Source organism: Pleurodeles waltl, chromosome 9, assembly GCF_031143425.1.
Source record: "Pleurodeles waltl isolate 20211129_DDA chromosome 9, aPleWal1.hap1.20221129, whole genome shotgun sequence".
NCBI classification, from domain to species: Eukaryota; Metazoa; Chordata; class Amphibia; order Caudata; family Salamandridae; genus Pleurodeles; species Pleurodeles waltl.
In genome coordinates this window covers 655,403,359-655,419,613 of record NC_090448.1, presented here as the reverse complement: position 1 = coordinate 655,419,613, position 16,255 = coordinate 655,403,359, and the positions used below count along the sequence as shown (strand labels likewise).

Below are 16,255 nucleotides of genomic sequence, written 5' to 3'. Positions count from 1 at the left end.
ATCTCTCATAGACTAACATTGAAAACCCGACGCTTGTTTCTACACTGCACCCGGCCGCCCCCGCGCTGCTGAGGGTGAAATTTCTGTGTGGGCTTGTGTCCCCCCCGGTGCCCTACAAAACCCCCCTGGTCTGCCCTCCGAAGACGCGGGTACTTACCTGCAAGCAGACCGGAACCGGGGCACCCCCTTCTCTCCATTCTAGCCTATGCGTTTTGGGCACCACTTTGAACTCTGCACCTGACCGGCCCTGAGCTGCTGGTGTGGTGACTTTGGGGTTGCTCTGAACCCCCAACGGTGGGCTACCTTGGACCAAGAACTAAGCCCTGTAAGTGTCTTACTTACCTGGTTAACCTAACAAATACTTACCTCCCCTAGGAACTGTGAAAATTGCACTGTGTCCACTTTTAAAACAGCTATTTGTGAATAACTTGAAAAGTATACATGCAATTTTGATGATTTGAAGTTCCTAAAGTACTTACCTGCAATACCTTTCGAATGAGATATTACATGTAGAATTTGAACCTGTGGTTCTTAAAATAAACTAAGAAAAGATATTTTTCTATATAAAAACCTATTGGCTGGATTTGTCTCTGAGTGTGTGTACCTCATTTATTGTCTATGTGTATGTACAACAAGTGCTTAACACTACTCCTTGGATAAGCCTACTGCTCGACCACACTACCACAAAATAGAGCATTAGTATTATCTATTTTTACCACTATTTTACCTCTAAGGGGAACCCTTGGACTCTGTGCATGCTATTCCTTACTTTGAAATAGCACATACAGAGCCAACTTCCTACACTATGGAGCACCTAAGAACAGACTGCAGAGGTAAAATGTGGGGCAATATTTCACCACTGTCTATTTTTGCCAGTTGGATTACACAAAGTGCAGTTTTAAATGGATAAAAAAATAAAACATCCTGAAATGCAAGGAGCAAAGATAATACATCAAAATTAAAATTGTCTTTCATCGTCGGGCTGTGCAGTTGGTGAAGTGGTCTCCCTTCGTAGTAAATAACAAGTGGAATGAAAAACATACAATATGCTAAAACAACTACTTGAAAGGGAAACTTTGTTGTTCCACAAGCACTGCATTACATTGAAAATCCCAATATATAGAAGTTATCACCGAAAGCAAGGAGATATTCGCTAACACAAGTATTCCATGTAATAGATAAAACCTTGGTGATGGAATGTTTGTTGGTGATGAGGGAGCACTTTGAGGGACATTTAAAACAAAGGTTGAATTAAAAAAACGTAAATTCTACGAGGCTCTCGGTTTAAGGGCAGAGATTTTGATAGTAGAGAAGATAGAGAGATTAGTTTTAATATTGTTGGATGCTGTCACTGCGGATTGACACATAACGAGCAAAAAAGAAACTTGTATTTTATGGTTGATGGACGAGGGTATATTCGAGTTTAGTTATGTGTGTTTTGGGTTTGGAGTGGGGGGTGAAAATGCAATTTCTTCCTAACATAATATCCGTTAATTTCATGAAAGTTATTCGGAATAGGCAAAATGTTTTTGGTCAGTATCTTACTTGAAAAGTGTGTGCAAGGGCATACGACATACTTCCAGGAGACTCGTTCGCCCAGACGATGACTTGAATTTTCACGCACGTTAGCTTCACAGTTCACGTGAGACGCTTTCTACACAAATCTATCTCCTGTGCGAGAAAATGATGTAAAATGCGTAACTGCTGAAAAAAGTGAAACCCTTTTACTAGGAATTACGCTAGATTATGGTAAAGAAAAAACAATTATTCTGGACAATTGAGGCCTGACCTACATGATTTAGTGAGTTGGGAATGTTTCTGCTAATGAGATAGAACTGAAAACGTGATATTTGTGAGTGCCTTACATTTTTATGAAAAACGCAAACGGATAAGTAGGTCCCAGTTAATACAGTACACTGAAGCGAGACACGTTTTCCTTTTGGTTTGAATTACAAAAAAAGGATTATTGAAACTTTCATTTGCCGATGCTGGAACCACTAGAAGGCGCCTCCCTCTCACCATCTGGCATTCGCACAGCCGAGGATGCAAACAGTGAAAGTGTCTGTAGGAAGAAACGCCAGTCAAACCTGTTTGTTGAAATGCACCTGCAAGGATACCTGACAACACATTTGAGGGTATTTCCTGATAGTGTGATATCTCACTGCTCTGTTGATGTGCTTCAAATATGAAAGCTGCAGAAGTTGATATTGCATTGCAGACCTTTCTTAGATTATGTTTTTTTTCAGGAGCCAAGGGACAAAACTGGCAGTCGGAAACAATTGGCAAGTACCCCAACCAAAGGCAGACGAACTGGTAAAGGTGAGAGAAGTTCTTTCATGTTTGATTAGTCCTTGTTTTTTAATCCAGCCGTTATTGCATTTATTAAGCATGTGGGTGGGGCACTAGTGATTAATACGAAAAATAATGTCATACTAAGTATAGCCTTAGGTTCCATATAAATCTGTAGATAGATTAATTGAAAACATGGTACCAAATCAAAACAGGCATTGGCGAAGTCAAGTAGTCAAGATTGCCTTCCACCTGTTATGCAGGATAAGAGAGATGGGTTTAATCAATTAATATCCATATTTTTAAGCTTTTGATAAACATATTTTGGAACTATGGCCCCACCCTTGTTAGCTGATTTTTTTTATTTTATTTAAAAAAAACTAATTGTGCATGTATATATAATTAAGTGGGCTCTATGGTATGTCCAATTAAGATTAGCAAGCACCCATTAAGGTATACACACGTAAATCAGTGTGAGGGGGATCTTACTTAAAAGCATGGGCAAAGAATGCAGGTTATCATTGTAACTGCATCTGAATAGTGCTTAATTCCCCACTGTTACGTAGTAAAGCACATTATCGGGTAGATACCACATTACACCACGGGGGAGTGCTTGATTTCACGAGTGTTGTCCTCGAAACGAGTTTTGGTGTCATACACGAGTGACCGTAGTGCTTCTCTTACATATGCAGAGCTTTAGAGTGTGATGTGGTAAAATAAAGTGAGAGATGGGGCATTCATAGTTTATTTTATTTGATTCTATGAGTTACAAAGCAGGTTTACTGAGCTTTCCAAGCGTGCCCTTATCAGAGTCCTTACTACATGTTAGTGAATCTTAAGCTTGGAGACAAGCTATAGTTTTCTTGAATAAATGCTCAAATCGTACCTAGAGAAAGTACAGAAATTGTTTGTTGTTATCCATGCTTTGTGCCTTTGACATACCCAGCACACTAAATGCATGGTAGGAATACCAGTTTCCTTTTGGAGTCTGTGTGGGGAGTGTTAGTGGCTCAGAATTGAAATGAGGAAGATTTGGACTCTGAGAAATAGGAATTACTGATAAGTAATCTGGTCCCTATCACCTCATACATTTTCTTTTTCACAGACTTTACTACCTATAAATATACCAAGTGTCAATCGCCTCCTCACTGCACCACCAAGGAGACAAGAGACAACATTGCTGTGACACCATATGTAGTGAAATCTGTTGAACAGATCCAATCACACAGTACCACCATGCAGTATATTTTCAGCAAAGAAAGTCATACAGGAAGCTTCCTGCACTGTTATAAAGTAGGACAATGATAGACGAGTAAGGTCCATCTACCAGTCTCACACATTTCCCTCAATGGAAACGGCCGAGCTTGTGTCTGAGGTTGCCATACCTGTTGCAGGTCGTTCTTTCACGCCACCCGGAGGACCACTTGATGAACATTAGTATTAGTTCACTGCACCCAAGAGCACAGGGTTGCAGAGGGAAAAAAAGCCTTTGTGAGAAAACGTAAGTGACAAGGATGTAGTATGGTGGAACAATAAACAAGTAAACTTAGAGCTTAGCCTATCAGAATAACTCCTTAAAGAGTTTTAGCTGGAGCACCCTGAGGATAGGGCAACACCAGCCTTCTCAGCGGAGGGGATAGAGTAAGAGCCATGCTGGTTTCAGCACTGGCGCTCATAGCTGAGCACATCCTGGGTCAAATGTGTCTGTCCTGATAAAGCATAGCAAAGGGGAATTCAGATGCCCCCAGCATTGCTTACCAGTTGGAACTGTTTTTTTTATTTTTTATTTTTATTTTTTTATAGAAATAAAGAGAAATTACACTCTCTGAGATCCTACAGGTATATGTACTTTATATGGAGACATGGTTGATGTCAGAAAGAGAGGCCATGCTGATGCTGGCTGGTTTACCTAACGCTGTGAAATGCTCCACTCTCCCAGGATCTGACCAGTAGAGCAGAGACAGAGCTGTCTTTATGGATAGTCAGGGACTGATCAACACTTTGAACAGCGGCAGTTGGTGAACTTTTAAAGTGAAGGTGCGTAAACTGCTCCCCCCCCCTCCCCCCCCCCCTAAAGTACCAGTCGTGCAAGACTGAACCTCCTCAGAGGTTTTTAGAGGTTTCACTCCTCGAGCTATTTTTTTTTTTTTAGAAAGAAGTTAGTGTAAAAGATGCATTTTGAAGTGCATTTCCCATTCCCAGTGAAATTCTTTACAAATCCGAAGATTCCCTAGACATTTCGCAAGAGAAATTATTTAAATATTTAAACACGTAAGTGTTTACATCAGTAGAAATCATGTATGTGACCGACTGTTCCTCAGAGAACTGTGCTCAATAGACATAGGGCCTAATTTAGAGTTTGGCGGGCGGGTACAGACTGATATCCCGCATACCTTTTTATAATTAAATGTTATACTAAATCGGGCCCTTAGACACACTCAGTACTATTTATTAACGCTTAGTACAACATTCTAGTAGACCCAGGCTCTTCCCTGTTCAATACATCAGTTCTCCAACCTGCGAAAACACCTGCTACCCGTCGGTTGGTACTCACACACAGCTCTGCGAGAGCATATCAAGAGTAGTAACCTGCAGTATCACCTTCGTGTCCATTGATGAAACCTGCTCACAGGACTGCCAGTGAACCTTAATCTAGACCTACATACATCTTTCCCTGCTATTCTTTTTTCGCAGCCCTAAGACATTCACAGAGCCCTACCAAAACACCTCACTCCTGTTGTGTAACACCCCGCTTATTCCAGCTTTGGTAGCCAAAGATTCACACACACAGTTTATTTAAGGCATTTCAAACCCGCAATTTATCTTGACTTGCATCCCATTATATGCAAGTACTTTGTGATGCAGAAAGAGATGGAAATACCCGCGTTGTTTGAAATGCAAAAGATGGATTACATCTCGTGGGAGAGATGTTACGTTGCAGAGTCCTTTCCATTCATAACAGGGATATAAATCAGCAGTTAAGATACAGGCCTAGTTTAATGTCGGTATTACAGGAATCAGCTGTTTCTTTGGTTGAAACCGTGTTAATGTTACATTCATGTACCAGGGTGGTCACTGTAGCATTGATTTAATGCAAGAAGACACAAGGCACGTTTAGAAAATAAAAATATCAGTTTATATGGCCTGCTGCTCTTTTTCGTCTCTTTGTTTTTATTTAATGCACTACATCGTGTCCTGATATAGCGCCTTCTGAAAAGGTAAATGGGATACCAAGTGTCTCAAAGAGTACCACCTCCGTGGGTTCAATAATCGACAGTTATTAACAGCGCTGCAGCCACCCGTTGACTTCTCATGCTTGCCTTTGCGAGAGGAGGTAACTGCTGGAATAGTACACATTATTATAAACGGCGTGTATACACTAGAAAGAAAATACCGTGCACAGGCAGGGGCAGAGAAATATTCATGTCCACTCTGAGTGATCGAGTTCAGTGCATGGACTTTTTGAACCTCCTTTTTACTTATCCTTCTTATTACATGATTATTTTTAAAAAAATCCAAAATATTCATCTAGCAAGTGCAATTCAGTGCGCTAGCATTTAATTCTTCAGTGTGTGACCTTCACAACAGCTGACTACAAGCCTCACGTTAGGCACCAGAACTAGGGCTAGTGCTATCGACATTCTGATGTAGGGCCCAGTTACATATCTACCAGCCCTGCCCATGTAGTGCCACGTACTGAAGGAGGCTAAAGCACTGAACAACATCTCTTTTATCCAGACCCTTTCCTATATTCTCCCTGGTTGGGGTGGAGTCGACAAGCTTCTGACTCCACCCCAACAAATGGTTAATTGAAATGATGTAGTTGAAGGTAGAATCTGATAGAGACTTCTAGTTGAGGATTCCTTATCTTGGAATTTCGCAGGCGTCAGACTGGAACTGGAAGAATTTTGCATGAGCAAATGCCCCTGTGCTCCGGGTGCTTTGGTTCGGTTACGTACAACAGCATCATTGGAGCTGGAAGTGATGTCACGTCATCTACATAGGTGCCGCCCAGGTGCGCAGACCTCCGTTCTTTTCCATCCCTTCTGCACCAGTTAGCACTGATCCGAAGAAGAGCTACCTCCTCTGTCTCTTTTTGACAGTTTTTTTTCAGCATTTCGTTGAGACTTTTTTTTGCATCAAAGATGTCTTCTAAAAAGGCAGGTTCTAAACCATGTGGCACCTGTCACTGCGCCATGTCGGTCACAGCCCCCCATTTAGTCTGCTTGTGGTGCCTTGAGCGTGACCATGACTCGAAGTTGTGCTCAGACTGCCGGGTTATGGCACCGAAGGCTTTGAGGGAGCGGTCCCTAAAGCTGCTTGTGGCCTGGCAGTCAACGCCACTGAGCGTGACTCCATGGAGGTCAGTGTCCCAATCGAGGAGAAGGTTGCAGGACTGCTCCATAAGCCCCAAGTCCTCTTCGTCCCACTCTAGGTCATCGGACACTCTAGGAAGAGGCATAAAAAGTACAAGAAATTAAAGAGTACTTCAACTTATACTCGTCCATCAGCCGACGCAACAACTTTGGAACATCAGCATTCCAGCTCTGATGGGGCCCCCCTGGATCCAGTCATGGATCTGGACAGGCGCCAGCCAAACCCACTTGATCTTCTCCGGCACCATTCCTGACTGTGATGCTCCCAGCACCCACCAGTGGAGCCAGCCCCATCTAATCCTCGATGACTTGGAGTCGGAACGGCGTAGAGCACCACAGAGTCTGGCACCAACAGGGCCTATGGGTTCTAGGTCGTTGCCTGAGCATTTCTCTAAGCAGCTAGGCTTAGGGGAAGAATGGGTCCGTGTACCCTTTTGAATACCAGTTAGGAGCATGTACTACTTACACTTTACCCAGAAGTGGATCTCAGATTCACACCAGTAAACCTTAGCTCAGTCGTGGTAGAGGGGCAAAGAGCAGTCAGACTACTTAGAGGAACATGTGTTAAGCAATTCATAACATTAACATGGATGATAAGTAATTGACACAACTCAAAAGAAATTCACCACCAATTTATAAAAATAAAGCACATTTATATATTAGTTTAGACACAAAACAAAGTTGATATGTTGCAGATAACCAGAGTTATCTAGTTTAGAGTATTAAATAAATCAGGTTTTTGCAGACATGTCACTCTATCATTGCAGTCAAAGAGAGAAAACACAGTATGCACTGGTCACTTGTGGGGTGAGTTCTGTGGAACCCACCTGGGGTTAAGATCTTGTAGGCCCACAGACCAAGCAACAACAGTCAATACAATTTTACCTGGCTCGGGGGACGGGATGCATAATGGTGTTGGCTGTCTTTGGGGCTGAACAGGACTTGCGGTCCTAGGAGTGGCACATCAGCAAAAGGTACCTTGCAGGCCGAGTTCAGTGAAGCTCTTTGGTTCTTGAGTTGGGACTTGGCCTCAGATCAGGAATCACCAGGAAGAGCAGCTCGGCGACGCTCGAATGACTTGGATGTAGAGGTGCTCCTGGCTGTCCGGAGTGCTGAATGGGATCTGGGGTTGCTGGCTTTACCAGGCATGCCGATGCAGGCTGAAAGGAAATTCAAAGACTGGACAGTGGGGCCACTGAGGTGGGTGGTTGTCTGGTGACAATGGTTTCTTGGCCCGGCAGCGTTAAGTAAAACAGGTAGCAGTACGGCTAAACACCAACAGGCCTTGGTGCCGGCATGCACAGTGGTTTAGGAAATCTTCTTCCAGAGGACCGATGCAGGAAGTTGAGTCTCGCTGAGATTCAGGGTTGAAGTTCCCTGAGGGCTCCTGGCCAGTTACTTTCAGGGGACCACACTTTGAGGCCCAATGGACAGTTCTTTAGTGGTCGTGGGAGTGCAGTCTGGTCCTGTAGTCATCAGGGGTCTAGTTCCTCTAGACAGAGGGAGCTTTGGTGAAGGGGTTCGGTTGCAGAGGGGTTCACCTTCTTTTTGGAACTGGTCTTTGGTCCGGGGTGAGTCAAAATCCAGCAGTGTGCACAGTGGCTACCACAGGTGCAGATAATATGTCTCTTCTTTGTGGAGTCCTGCCTTGTTGTGGAGTTGGGTCTCTTCTTATTTCACAGCAGATCTGAGGTTCTGGTTCCGGGAATGCCCCTTAAATCCTAGATTTTGGGGTGTTAAGGGGTGTGAGGACCAGTGGCCAATGAGCACCTAGTCCTACATGCCCCTGGGGTGACTACATCTGGTGGGAGTGTGTCACTAAATTACCCAGAACTCAATATTCTTAGGGCTTTTCAAGATGGAATGGGCCATCTGCCACGGTAAACTCCAGCTGGCCCACCCTAGAGGTGTGGTCAGCCTTAGAGGAGCATCCGCCTCCTCACTAGCTTATTTTTCCACCTGCCCACCTTAGAAGGTGCCTGGGGCAGGGGGAGGCCTTGTCCTCGAGTGGGGGACAAATTCCTTTGTCCAGCAGTGGCAGTGCAGCTTTTGAAGCTCATCGCTATGATGGGTCTAATCACTAGCCATCCTGGCAGGGCGGAGGTGTGACCTCCTTAATGCACGTCTTTGTTTTGACTGTTGGGTGCGGCACACATTGCCCAGAACGTGGTCAGAACTCGGTCTTGGCGCCAAACACTTGTGAAAGCCCACCAAAGCAGGGGAAAGCTGGCAACTCTGTAGGCATCTTCTGAGGACGCCACCTGGGTACATGCTAGATGAACATGGTCACAAGAATCATGTTCTGGGTTAAAAAGCACAATGTTTGATGCCAAACACGAGGGAATTTGGTCGGGCCTCCACAGAGCTGGAAACCTGGGGTTTACCCTGGTGCCAGCCCATGTTATCCTATGGACCGCTGGTCTGTTGCGGTAATATTAAGTTTTAAATGATACCACAGAGCACGTATATGTCCACACTCATAACACAATGCACCCTGCCTCCTGGGCTATGGAAGGCTTTCGTTAGGGGTGACTGACCTTTGGTATGGGCAGTCAGGGTCTTCTGTCTGCACCAGGTGTGGGCAGAGTCGAACTCGCGCAGACGAGCTGCTCGTGCAGGCTGACATGGCAGCTCTGCAGGCTTTGCTTTTACTCAGGTCAAGCAGGGTGGCACAATCAGTACTGCAGCACTGTTGACCCCTCTACAATCCCTGCCCTGGGTACCACTGATACCATTTACTAGGGCCTTTCAAGGGTGATAAAGTCCTTGTCAATTGTGATCACCAATTACAATACAACTTAAGGGAATGACCACTGACACTGAGGTCTATTTAGCAGGCCTCAGTGCACTTTCAGATCAAATATGACCGCATCAAGCAGCAAAAAATGAGGGATCACCATCCAAAAAGGGCACTTACAACAGAAGAGATGCAGCAAAGTCCACCATTAGGTGTGTATTGGACACGACAGACTCACTGGGCAGAGCGGTTTTGTCGACCATGGCTCTTAGACGCACGCCTGGTTGAGAGCATCTGGCTTTTTCGGGGATGTCAAGGCCAATCTCATGGACATGCACTTTGACAGGACAGGAGAGAAGGCAGACTTGGTGCTGGAGCGCTTCAAGAACTCGTGGGCTAGGGCCAAGTCCTTGGGCCTCTCAGTTACCCCTTGTCCACAGTCTGCCTTTCACCCCTTTCGTGGCTATGGAAGGGGCATGCAACCGCGCCAGCCCTATGCCAGCCACCGTCCTGTGCAAGCTTCCCAAGCTGTTAAAGGACGTGGATGCGGTGCATTCCGGCCCTGTGGGTCAGGTAGCCAGAAGTGGTCCACCACCAACCCCCAGGCAGTTGCAGCCTCTAAGCTGACCTAGTCTGGTTCTGCAAGACCATGAGTGCCCAGTTGGAGAAAATATCCAACATCATCGCCACTGGCAGTCCAGAACATCAGACAAATGGGTTTTGCAGGTCATTCAGAGGGACTACTCCCTCCCCTTCAAATCCTCCTCTCCCCCTATATCGCCAACACAAGAATGGCTGACAGAGGATCATCTCGGTTTACTCCGAGAGGAAGTTATGGCTCTCTTGGCCAAGGGAGCTATAGAGAGGGTTCTGATATCAGAAATAGGCAGAGGTTGTAATTCCCGCTACTTTCTATTTCACTGTTCCAGACCTCTGAACCGTCAATCTCTTCCTCTAAAAGGAGAAATTCAAGATGCTCGCTATGGCTCAGGTCTTGTCTGCCCTAGCAATACAAAAGGGTGATGGATGGAGTGCTGAAACTTTTCAAACACCCATCCCAATCACAAATCTGGGTTTAATCCATTGTTCTTTTGCTCACTATGCCACCCCAGTTTGGACCCAGCTATATGCAAATGAGGCTTGACCCTTTTCCCCATGGGAACAGTGCAGCCTGAACTGCTAGGCCAGGTCCTCCTTGGACCGGAAACAAGCAGTGTGTGCACAACCTGGAAACTGTTGCAGTTGCTGGCAGCAGCTGAAGTTGCAGAGTTGCAGTAGCCTTCATGGATACTTTGTTGCAGTTACAGTGTTCCTGGAGCAGTCTGCGGGTGATCCGATGGTCAGAAGCTGAAGCAAAGGATGCAGAGGAGTCCTGGTGGAGTCTTTCCAACCGAACCTGAGGAAACTCCCTGAGGAGAGACCCTCAATAGTCCTGATAGGGGGATTGGTCACCGAACCAGGTAAGCACCTATCAGGAGGGGTCTCTGATGTCACCTGCTGGCACTGGCTACTCAGATGCTTCCAGAGGGCCCCCACACCTTGGAATCCAAGATGGCCATCGCCAGGGACACTCTGGAGGAGCTCTGGGCACCACCCCGCGGTGGTGATGGACAGGAGAGTAGTCACTCCCATTTCCTTTGTCCAGTTTCGCGCCAGAGCAGGGACTGGGGGTCCCTGAACCGGGGTAGACTGGATTATGCAAGGAGGGCAACGTTTGTGCCCTTCAAAGCATTTCCAGAGGTTTTGGAAGGATACTCCTCCCATGCCTGTAACACCTATTTCCAATGGGAGAGGGTGTAACTCCCTTCTCCTAAAGGAAATGCACTGTTCTGCCTTCCTGGGATTGAGCTGTTCAATCCCCAAGAGAGCAGAAACCTGTCTGTGAGGTGGCAGCAGCTGGGGCTGCAGTGGAAACCTCAGAGAGCTGGTTTGGCAATATTAGGGGTCCAAGATGGAGCCCCCAGGGTGCATGTAATTGGCCCCCCAATACCAGAATCAGATTGGGGGTACAATTTCTCAATCTTAGACACCTCACATGGCCATATTCGGAGTTTCCATTGTGAAGCTACATATATATATATATATATATATATATATATATATATATATATATATATATATATATATATATATTAACATATATGTAGTGCACGCTTATAATGGTGTCCCCGCACTCACGAAGTCCGGGAAATTGGTCCTGGTCAAAGTGGGGACACCTTTGCTAGTGCAGGGGTGCCCTCACACACAGTAACTTTGCATCTAGCCTTCAATAACTGAAGGGTACACATATAGGTGGCTTATAAGTTACCTTGTGCAGTGAAAATGGCTGTGAAATAGGGTGTGCACTATTTCACTCAGGCTGCAGTGGCAGGCCTGAAGGAGTATTTGGATGTACTCCTTATGGGTGGCAAAAAAAAGCTGCAGCCCATAAGGGTCTCCCAGAACCCCAAAGCCCTGGGTACCTTGGTACCATATACTAGAGACTTATAAGAGGAGTCCAGTGTGCCAATCTGGATTGTAATATGGAGTTAATAGACTATAGTGACAGATGTGGAGCATAAGAGAGAGAGCATAAGCACTGGAGTTCTGGTTAGCAGGACACCTATGACACAGTCAAGCATACTGACAATACAGTAAAACACACTGACATATAGGTCACAAACTATGAGCACCGGGATCCTGACTAGCAGGATTCCAGTGAGACAGTAGTAGAAATTGGGGTATCATGCCAAGAAGGATGGTACTTTCCTACATAAACACAGTGAAACTTTAAGCAAAAACATGCACAGTACAAATGTAGCACTTTAATGGCTGTGTTACAATCCAAGCAGTGCTTTCAGTAATTGCAAATTAAGAGTGATATGCAAATGAAAGTACAGGCCAAGCGTAATTGTAAGAGTGAAGATGACTGTTTATTCTCTTTCAGTCTCAATTCTTTTTACTGTTTTTTCCATGTTCTGACTGGTGACTGTCTCCATAAAATGGACAAATTGCAAGAACGGGAAAAGCGTTCAGTCATGATGTACTTTCAAACATGTTCCTCATATGTGGATCGCTTTGTTGGAAGGAAAGTTTACTTTCTATGCCGATTTACTCATCTGTAGTTTTCAAGGGCTTCATTTTTGTGAGGGGTAATATGGTTTATATGTGCACTGGCTTCTCTCTAAGAACAATTTTTATAGATAAAAATACAGCTGACTCTTAATAGTGAGTTAGGACCTAACTTAGAGCTTGGCAGATAGGATACTCCATCACAAATATGGTGGGTACCCCTTCCCCTGTATTACAAGTGCCATTGAATATACAGCACATACTCTAAATTAGGCACTTAGTCTTTCACGTCTATGCCACCAGAGCGGATGGATTTTCTTCTAACCACTTCAAAGTCTTCAGAAACCAGGGCTGACTTTAGGGCAGTGTGACCGGTGCCACCTGTCTAGGTTCTGACTTAAGAGGGGTGACGCTTTTTCAAATATATTATAGAGCTAAAAGCAACCGCTGCAGCACTCCTTGCCTCCAGCAGTATTACGGCTACATAAAAATGTCAAGATAACTCTGGTGATTAATGAACCTGCTGGGGAGAGATGAAGTTTTGTCTAGTGAAAGTTTTGACTCATAGCGTAGTGCAGAGGGTTAATGTGAGTGTTGCAAAGCATGTGTACCATGCAGACCACAGAAGAGCATATAATGTAAATAGTTCAGTGGGTTGCTGCTTTTACCAGAAAGATCATTTTGTTGCTTGCCGTTTATACATTAAAATACTAATATAGAACAGTGAGTTATTACCTGACATCGAAGAACTGAATGCTGAAATAGATGTGAGAGAGCGTGGTTATGGTGGGTTGAGCGGCACTGTTAAAGGGTGTTAGGAAGAGAATCAGTTGAAACGGAGGTCATTGGGGGGCACCAACATATGTTGTAGCATCGGGGGCCACCAGCACCAAAGCTAGCAGAAACCCAGTTATTCCTGATCAGTGCCAATGTTATTTAGGACTGGGGTTAGACAAGACTTTTTGATTTTGTTAAAATTATATGTATAATATACGTATATGGCCCTTGAGCTAACCTTCTTCATCCATTGGTCTACTATTGTCATTCATACTTTTTTCCGCCCACTGCAGCATAAAGCATAGGACAGTGGTTCAGCGCACTTCAACGTTTTGGTAACTTCATGGTAAATGACCACGTTCTGCCATTTTTCAATAAACACATCCACATTCAAAGTAGTTTCCTTCATTGCCAGGAACCTTGTATGCCAACTCAGTACCTTTGAAGGCCCCATGGTCTCTGTGCACACCTTGGGCCCTACCATGGTGGGGCCCATACACGACTGTGCCACCTTCCCTTCGGGGGAGAACATGAATGCCCACTTCCCCCCTACCCATCCAGTGGGTACACAGCCCCTGACCCAAGGCTCATAGTAGAGGACTGGCCCACCCTTATGGACGTGGCCAACTTCCACTTCAGGAAGAGTACAACCCACATGGGGGTGTTCTCCTTCCCAGAGAGGGTACGCCTTTATATACCGGCCCTGCCCGGGAATGCATAAGGCAGCTCAGAGTTGGCCCCTGCACTGGTACTGCCACTCTAAGCACCGGCACACTAGCACCCCTCTTCCATAGGTCTAGGACATGGTTAACGGGGTTTTCTTGGGGGTGGGGCCACACCCAGAGCCCATCCCACTAGTAGCCAGGGGTGTACCCACCCCAGGTATGCGGTATACCTGTTTCACAGAGCCCTCCTGGGTACAGCACCTCAACCATGTCCCCACCCACCCCTCCCCATTATAGGTAGGACGGGTGCACCCACTTCTCCATTATTGAATCTTTCATAGATGCACATGCTTGAATCATTCCCTGTCATCAAAGCGGGAGTCTTTCGGTATCATAATGAGCAGTATGCATTAGGATAATAGGCTCTTCAACCACTACTAAATCCCACAACAGAGAAAGATCACAGGAAGGTGAGCTTTCGGAGCCTACTAGAAAGGCACTTACAAAATCTCACCATGTGAAAACTGGAAAATATGAGGAGATTTTGCCACAGAAGTAGTAGTATTCCTCTAAGGTCTATCCTGAGCTCTCAATACCACTTATTAAGGAAGTTGTTAGGGGAAACATCCAAATCGCTTCCTTTATTAACAGAGGTTACTTCTGACAGAAAATCAAAAATTTCATCACCGCTGATGACAGCAACGTCCACCACTATAACGTCAACTTTCACAATGGCACCATCGCCTATGATTATATCCTTATCTCCACTAGCATCAGCAAATAATGGGCCTGATTCTAACTTTGGAGGACGGTGTTAAACCGTCCCAAAAGTGGCGGATATACCACCTACCGTATTACGAGTTCCATAGGATATAATGGACTCGTAATACGGTAGGTGGTATATCCGCCACTTTTGGGACGGTTTAACACCGTCCTCCAAAGTTAGAATCAGGCCCAATGTCTCTTGCAAAATTACATCAAAGTTGCCATTGACGAAAAGAGACCTCTCTCACCAACGTCACAATGCTCATCTAAAAAGTTGACGCCGCCAAAACCACAGTCAACTGACTTGTCAATAAGCGAGATAACAGTGTCTACACAGTTGCTGTTGATGACAGCCCTGTTGACGGCAGCTTCAAAGGCAACACCACTGATGATGAGAATACTGTTCATGACCACACCGTCGATGAAGCCATCATCAATGACTCCATCGTCGGCGAGAGTAACGCCAACGACACCACCATCGACGAGAGTACTGACAACAACCACATGGTCGCTGGCGTTTTCCTAATTCACACATTGCTACTCGAAAACTACAAAAATCATCATTGGGGACAAATCAATTTGGACCTCTGTCAACAGACACCCTTAAGATGCCACTGACGCCTTTAATACCCACGATAAGCATATCCCTGTCTGGACTATTCTCAGAAGAAGTTTTGCATCCAGAACCAAGTAAGATTACTCCATTTCCACCAGCTCATCTCATAGTCGACGATTCAGACGAGGGGCATTTCAGAGTGGCTCACAGCCCTTCAGAATTACAAGTAAAAAACCAGACATAGAGGATGAAGACCAGTACTGTCAGGATGATTCATATATGGATCAACACGCACAAGAACATTATCAAGCCTGCTCGCCGCATGATCAACAAAACAAGCAGTGCACATGCCACAAGATTTGATATTCAATCCGCAAGCAAGGCTCCAAGACTACTACAAACGATTTCCTGAGGCTGCTCCATCTGCACCTCCATCGCAGTTTGAAACCCCAGGAAGATCACCTCCTCAGGTACCACTCACTCGCCCTACTACACTGCCTTAATCAGTGCCTCCATTATCGTCAATGCCATTAGCAGATCTGCCAACAGACGACCAGGGTACCTCAGAAGAGGAACAGCAAGAAAAAGGCAAGATAAGAGACCAAGCCTCAACTGCTATGGAGTGGGATGATTACGTCATACAACCACCATTGCCACCTCTACCACCTCCTGTAGACTCTCTATCAGACGGTATAGGTGGTTTTCATTACATAATGGAATGTTCAGCGAAGTGGATCCAATTACCCCCTTAACACTAAGAAGACTGACTACTTCTTATACGATTTTCAGGAGCCAATGTAGAAGTCAGTGAAAGCAATACCCATAATAGATTGTATCTGGCAAGAGGGTATTCACACTATGAAAAATCCAGCCACTATATCAGCTGTCATGCCTGGACTGCATACAAAATACAAAGTACCAGACGATGCACCAGCATTCTTAGTAGGGCATCCAAAGCAAGACCCCCTGATTAGCCAAGCGGCTCAGAGGCACTCCAAAAACCCCTCCACACCTATCACTTCACCACCAGATAAATGTG

The 16,255-nt window shown here is 45.2% G+C and overlaps 1 protein-coding gene across 1 annotated transcript in view; it reads left to right on the top strand.

Annotated features, from left to right (window-relative positions):
* The window catches only part of CCDC61 (coiled-coil domain containing 61), a 637,121-nt gene that overhangs the window by 597,474 nt on the left and 23,392 nt on the right, over positions 1–16,255 (top strand). Inside the window, exon 13 of the mRNA XM_069207713.1 lies at positions 2,247–2,319. Coding sequence (XP_069063814.1) covers positions 2,247–2,319 — 73 coding nt within the window. The remainder of the gene's footprint in view (positions 1–2,246; positions 2,320–16,255) is intronic.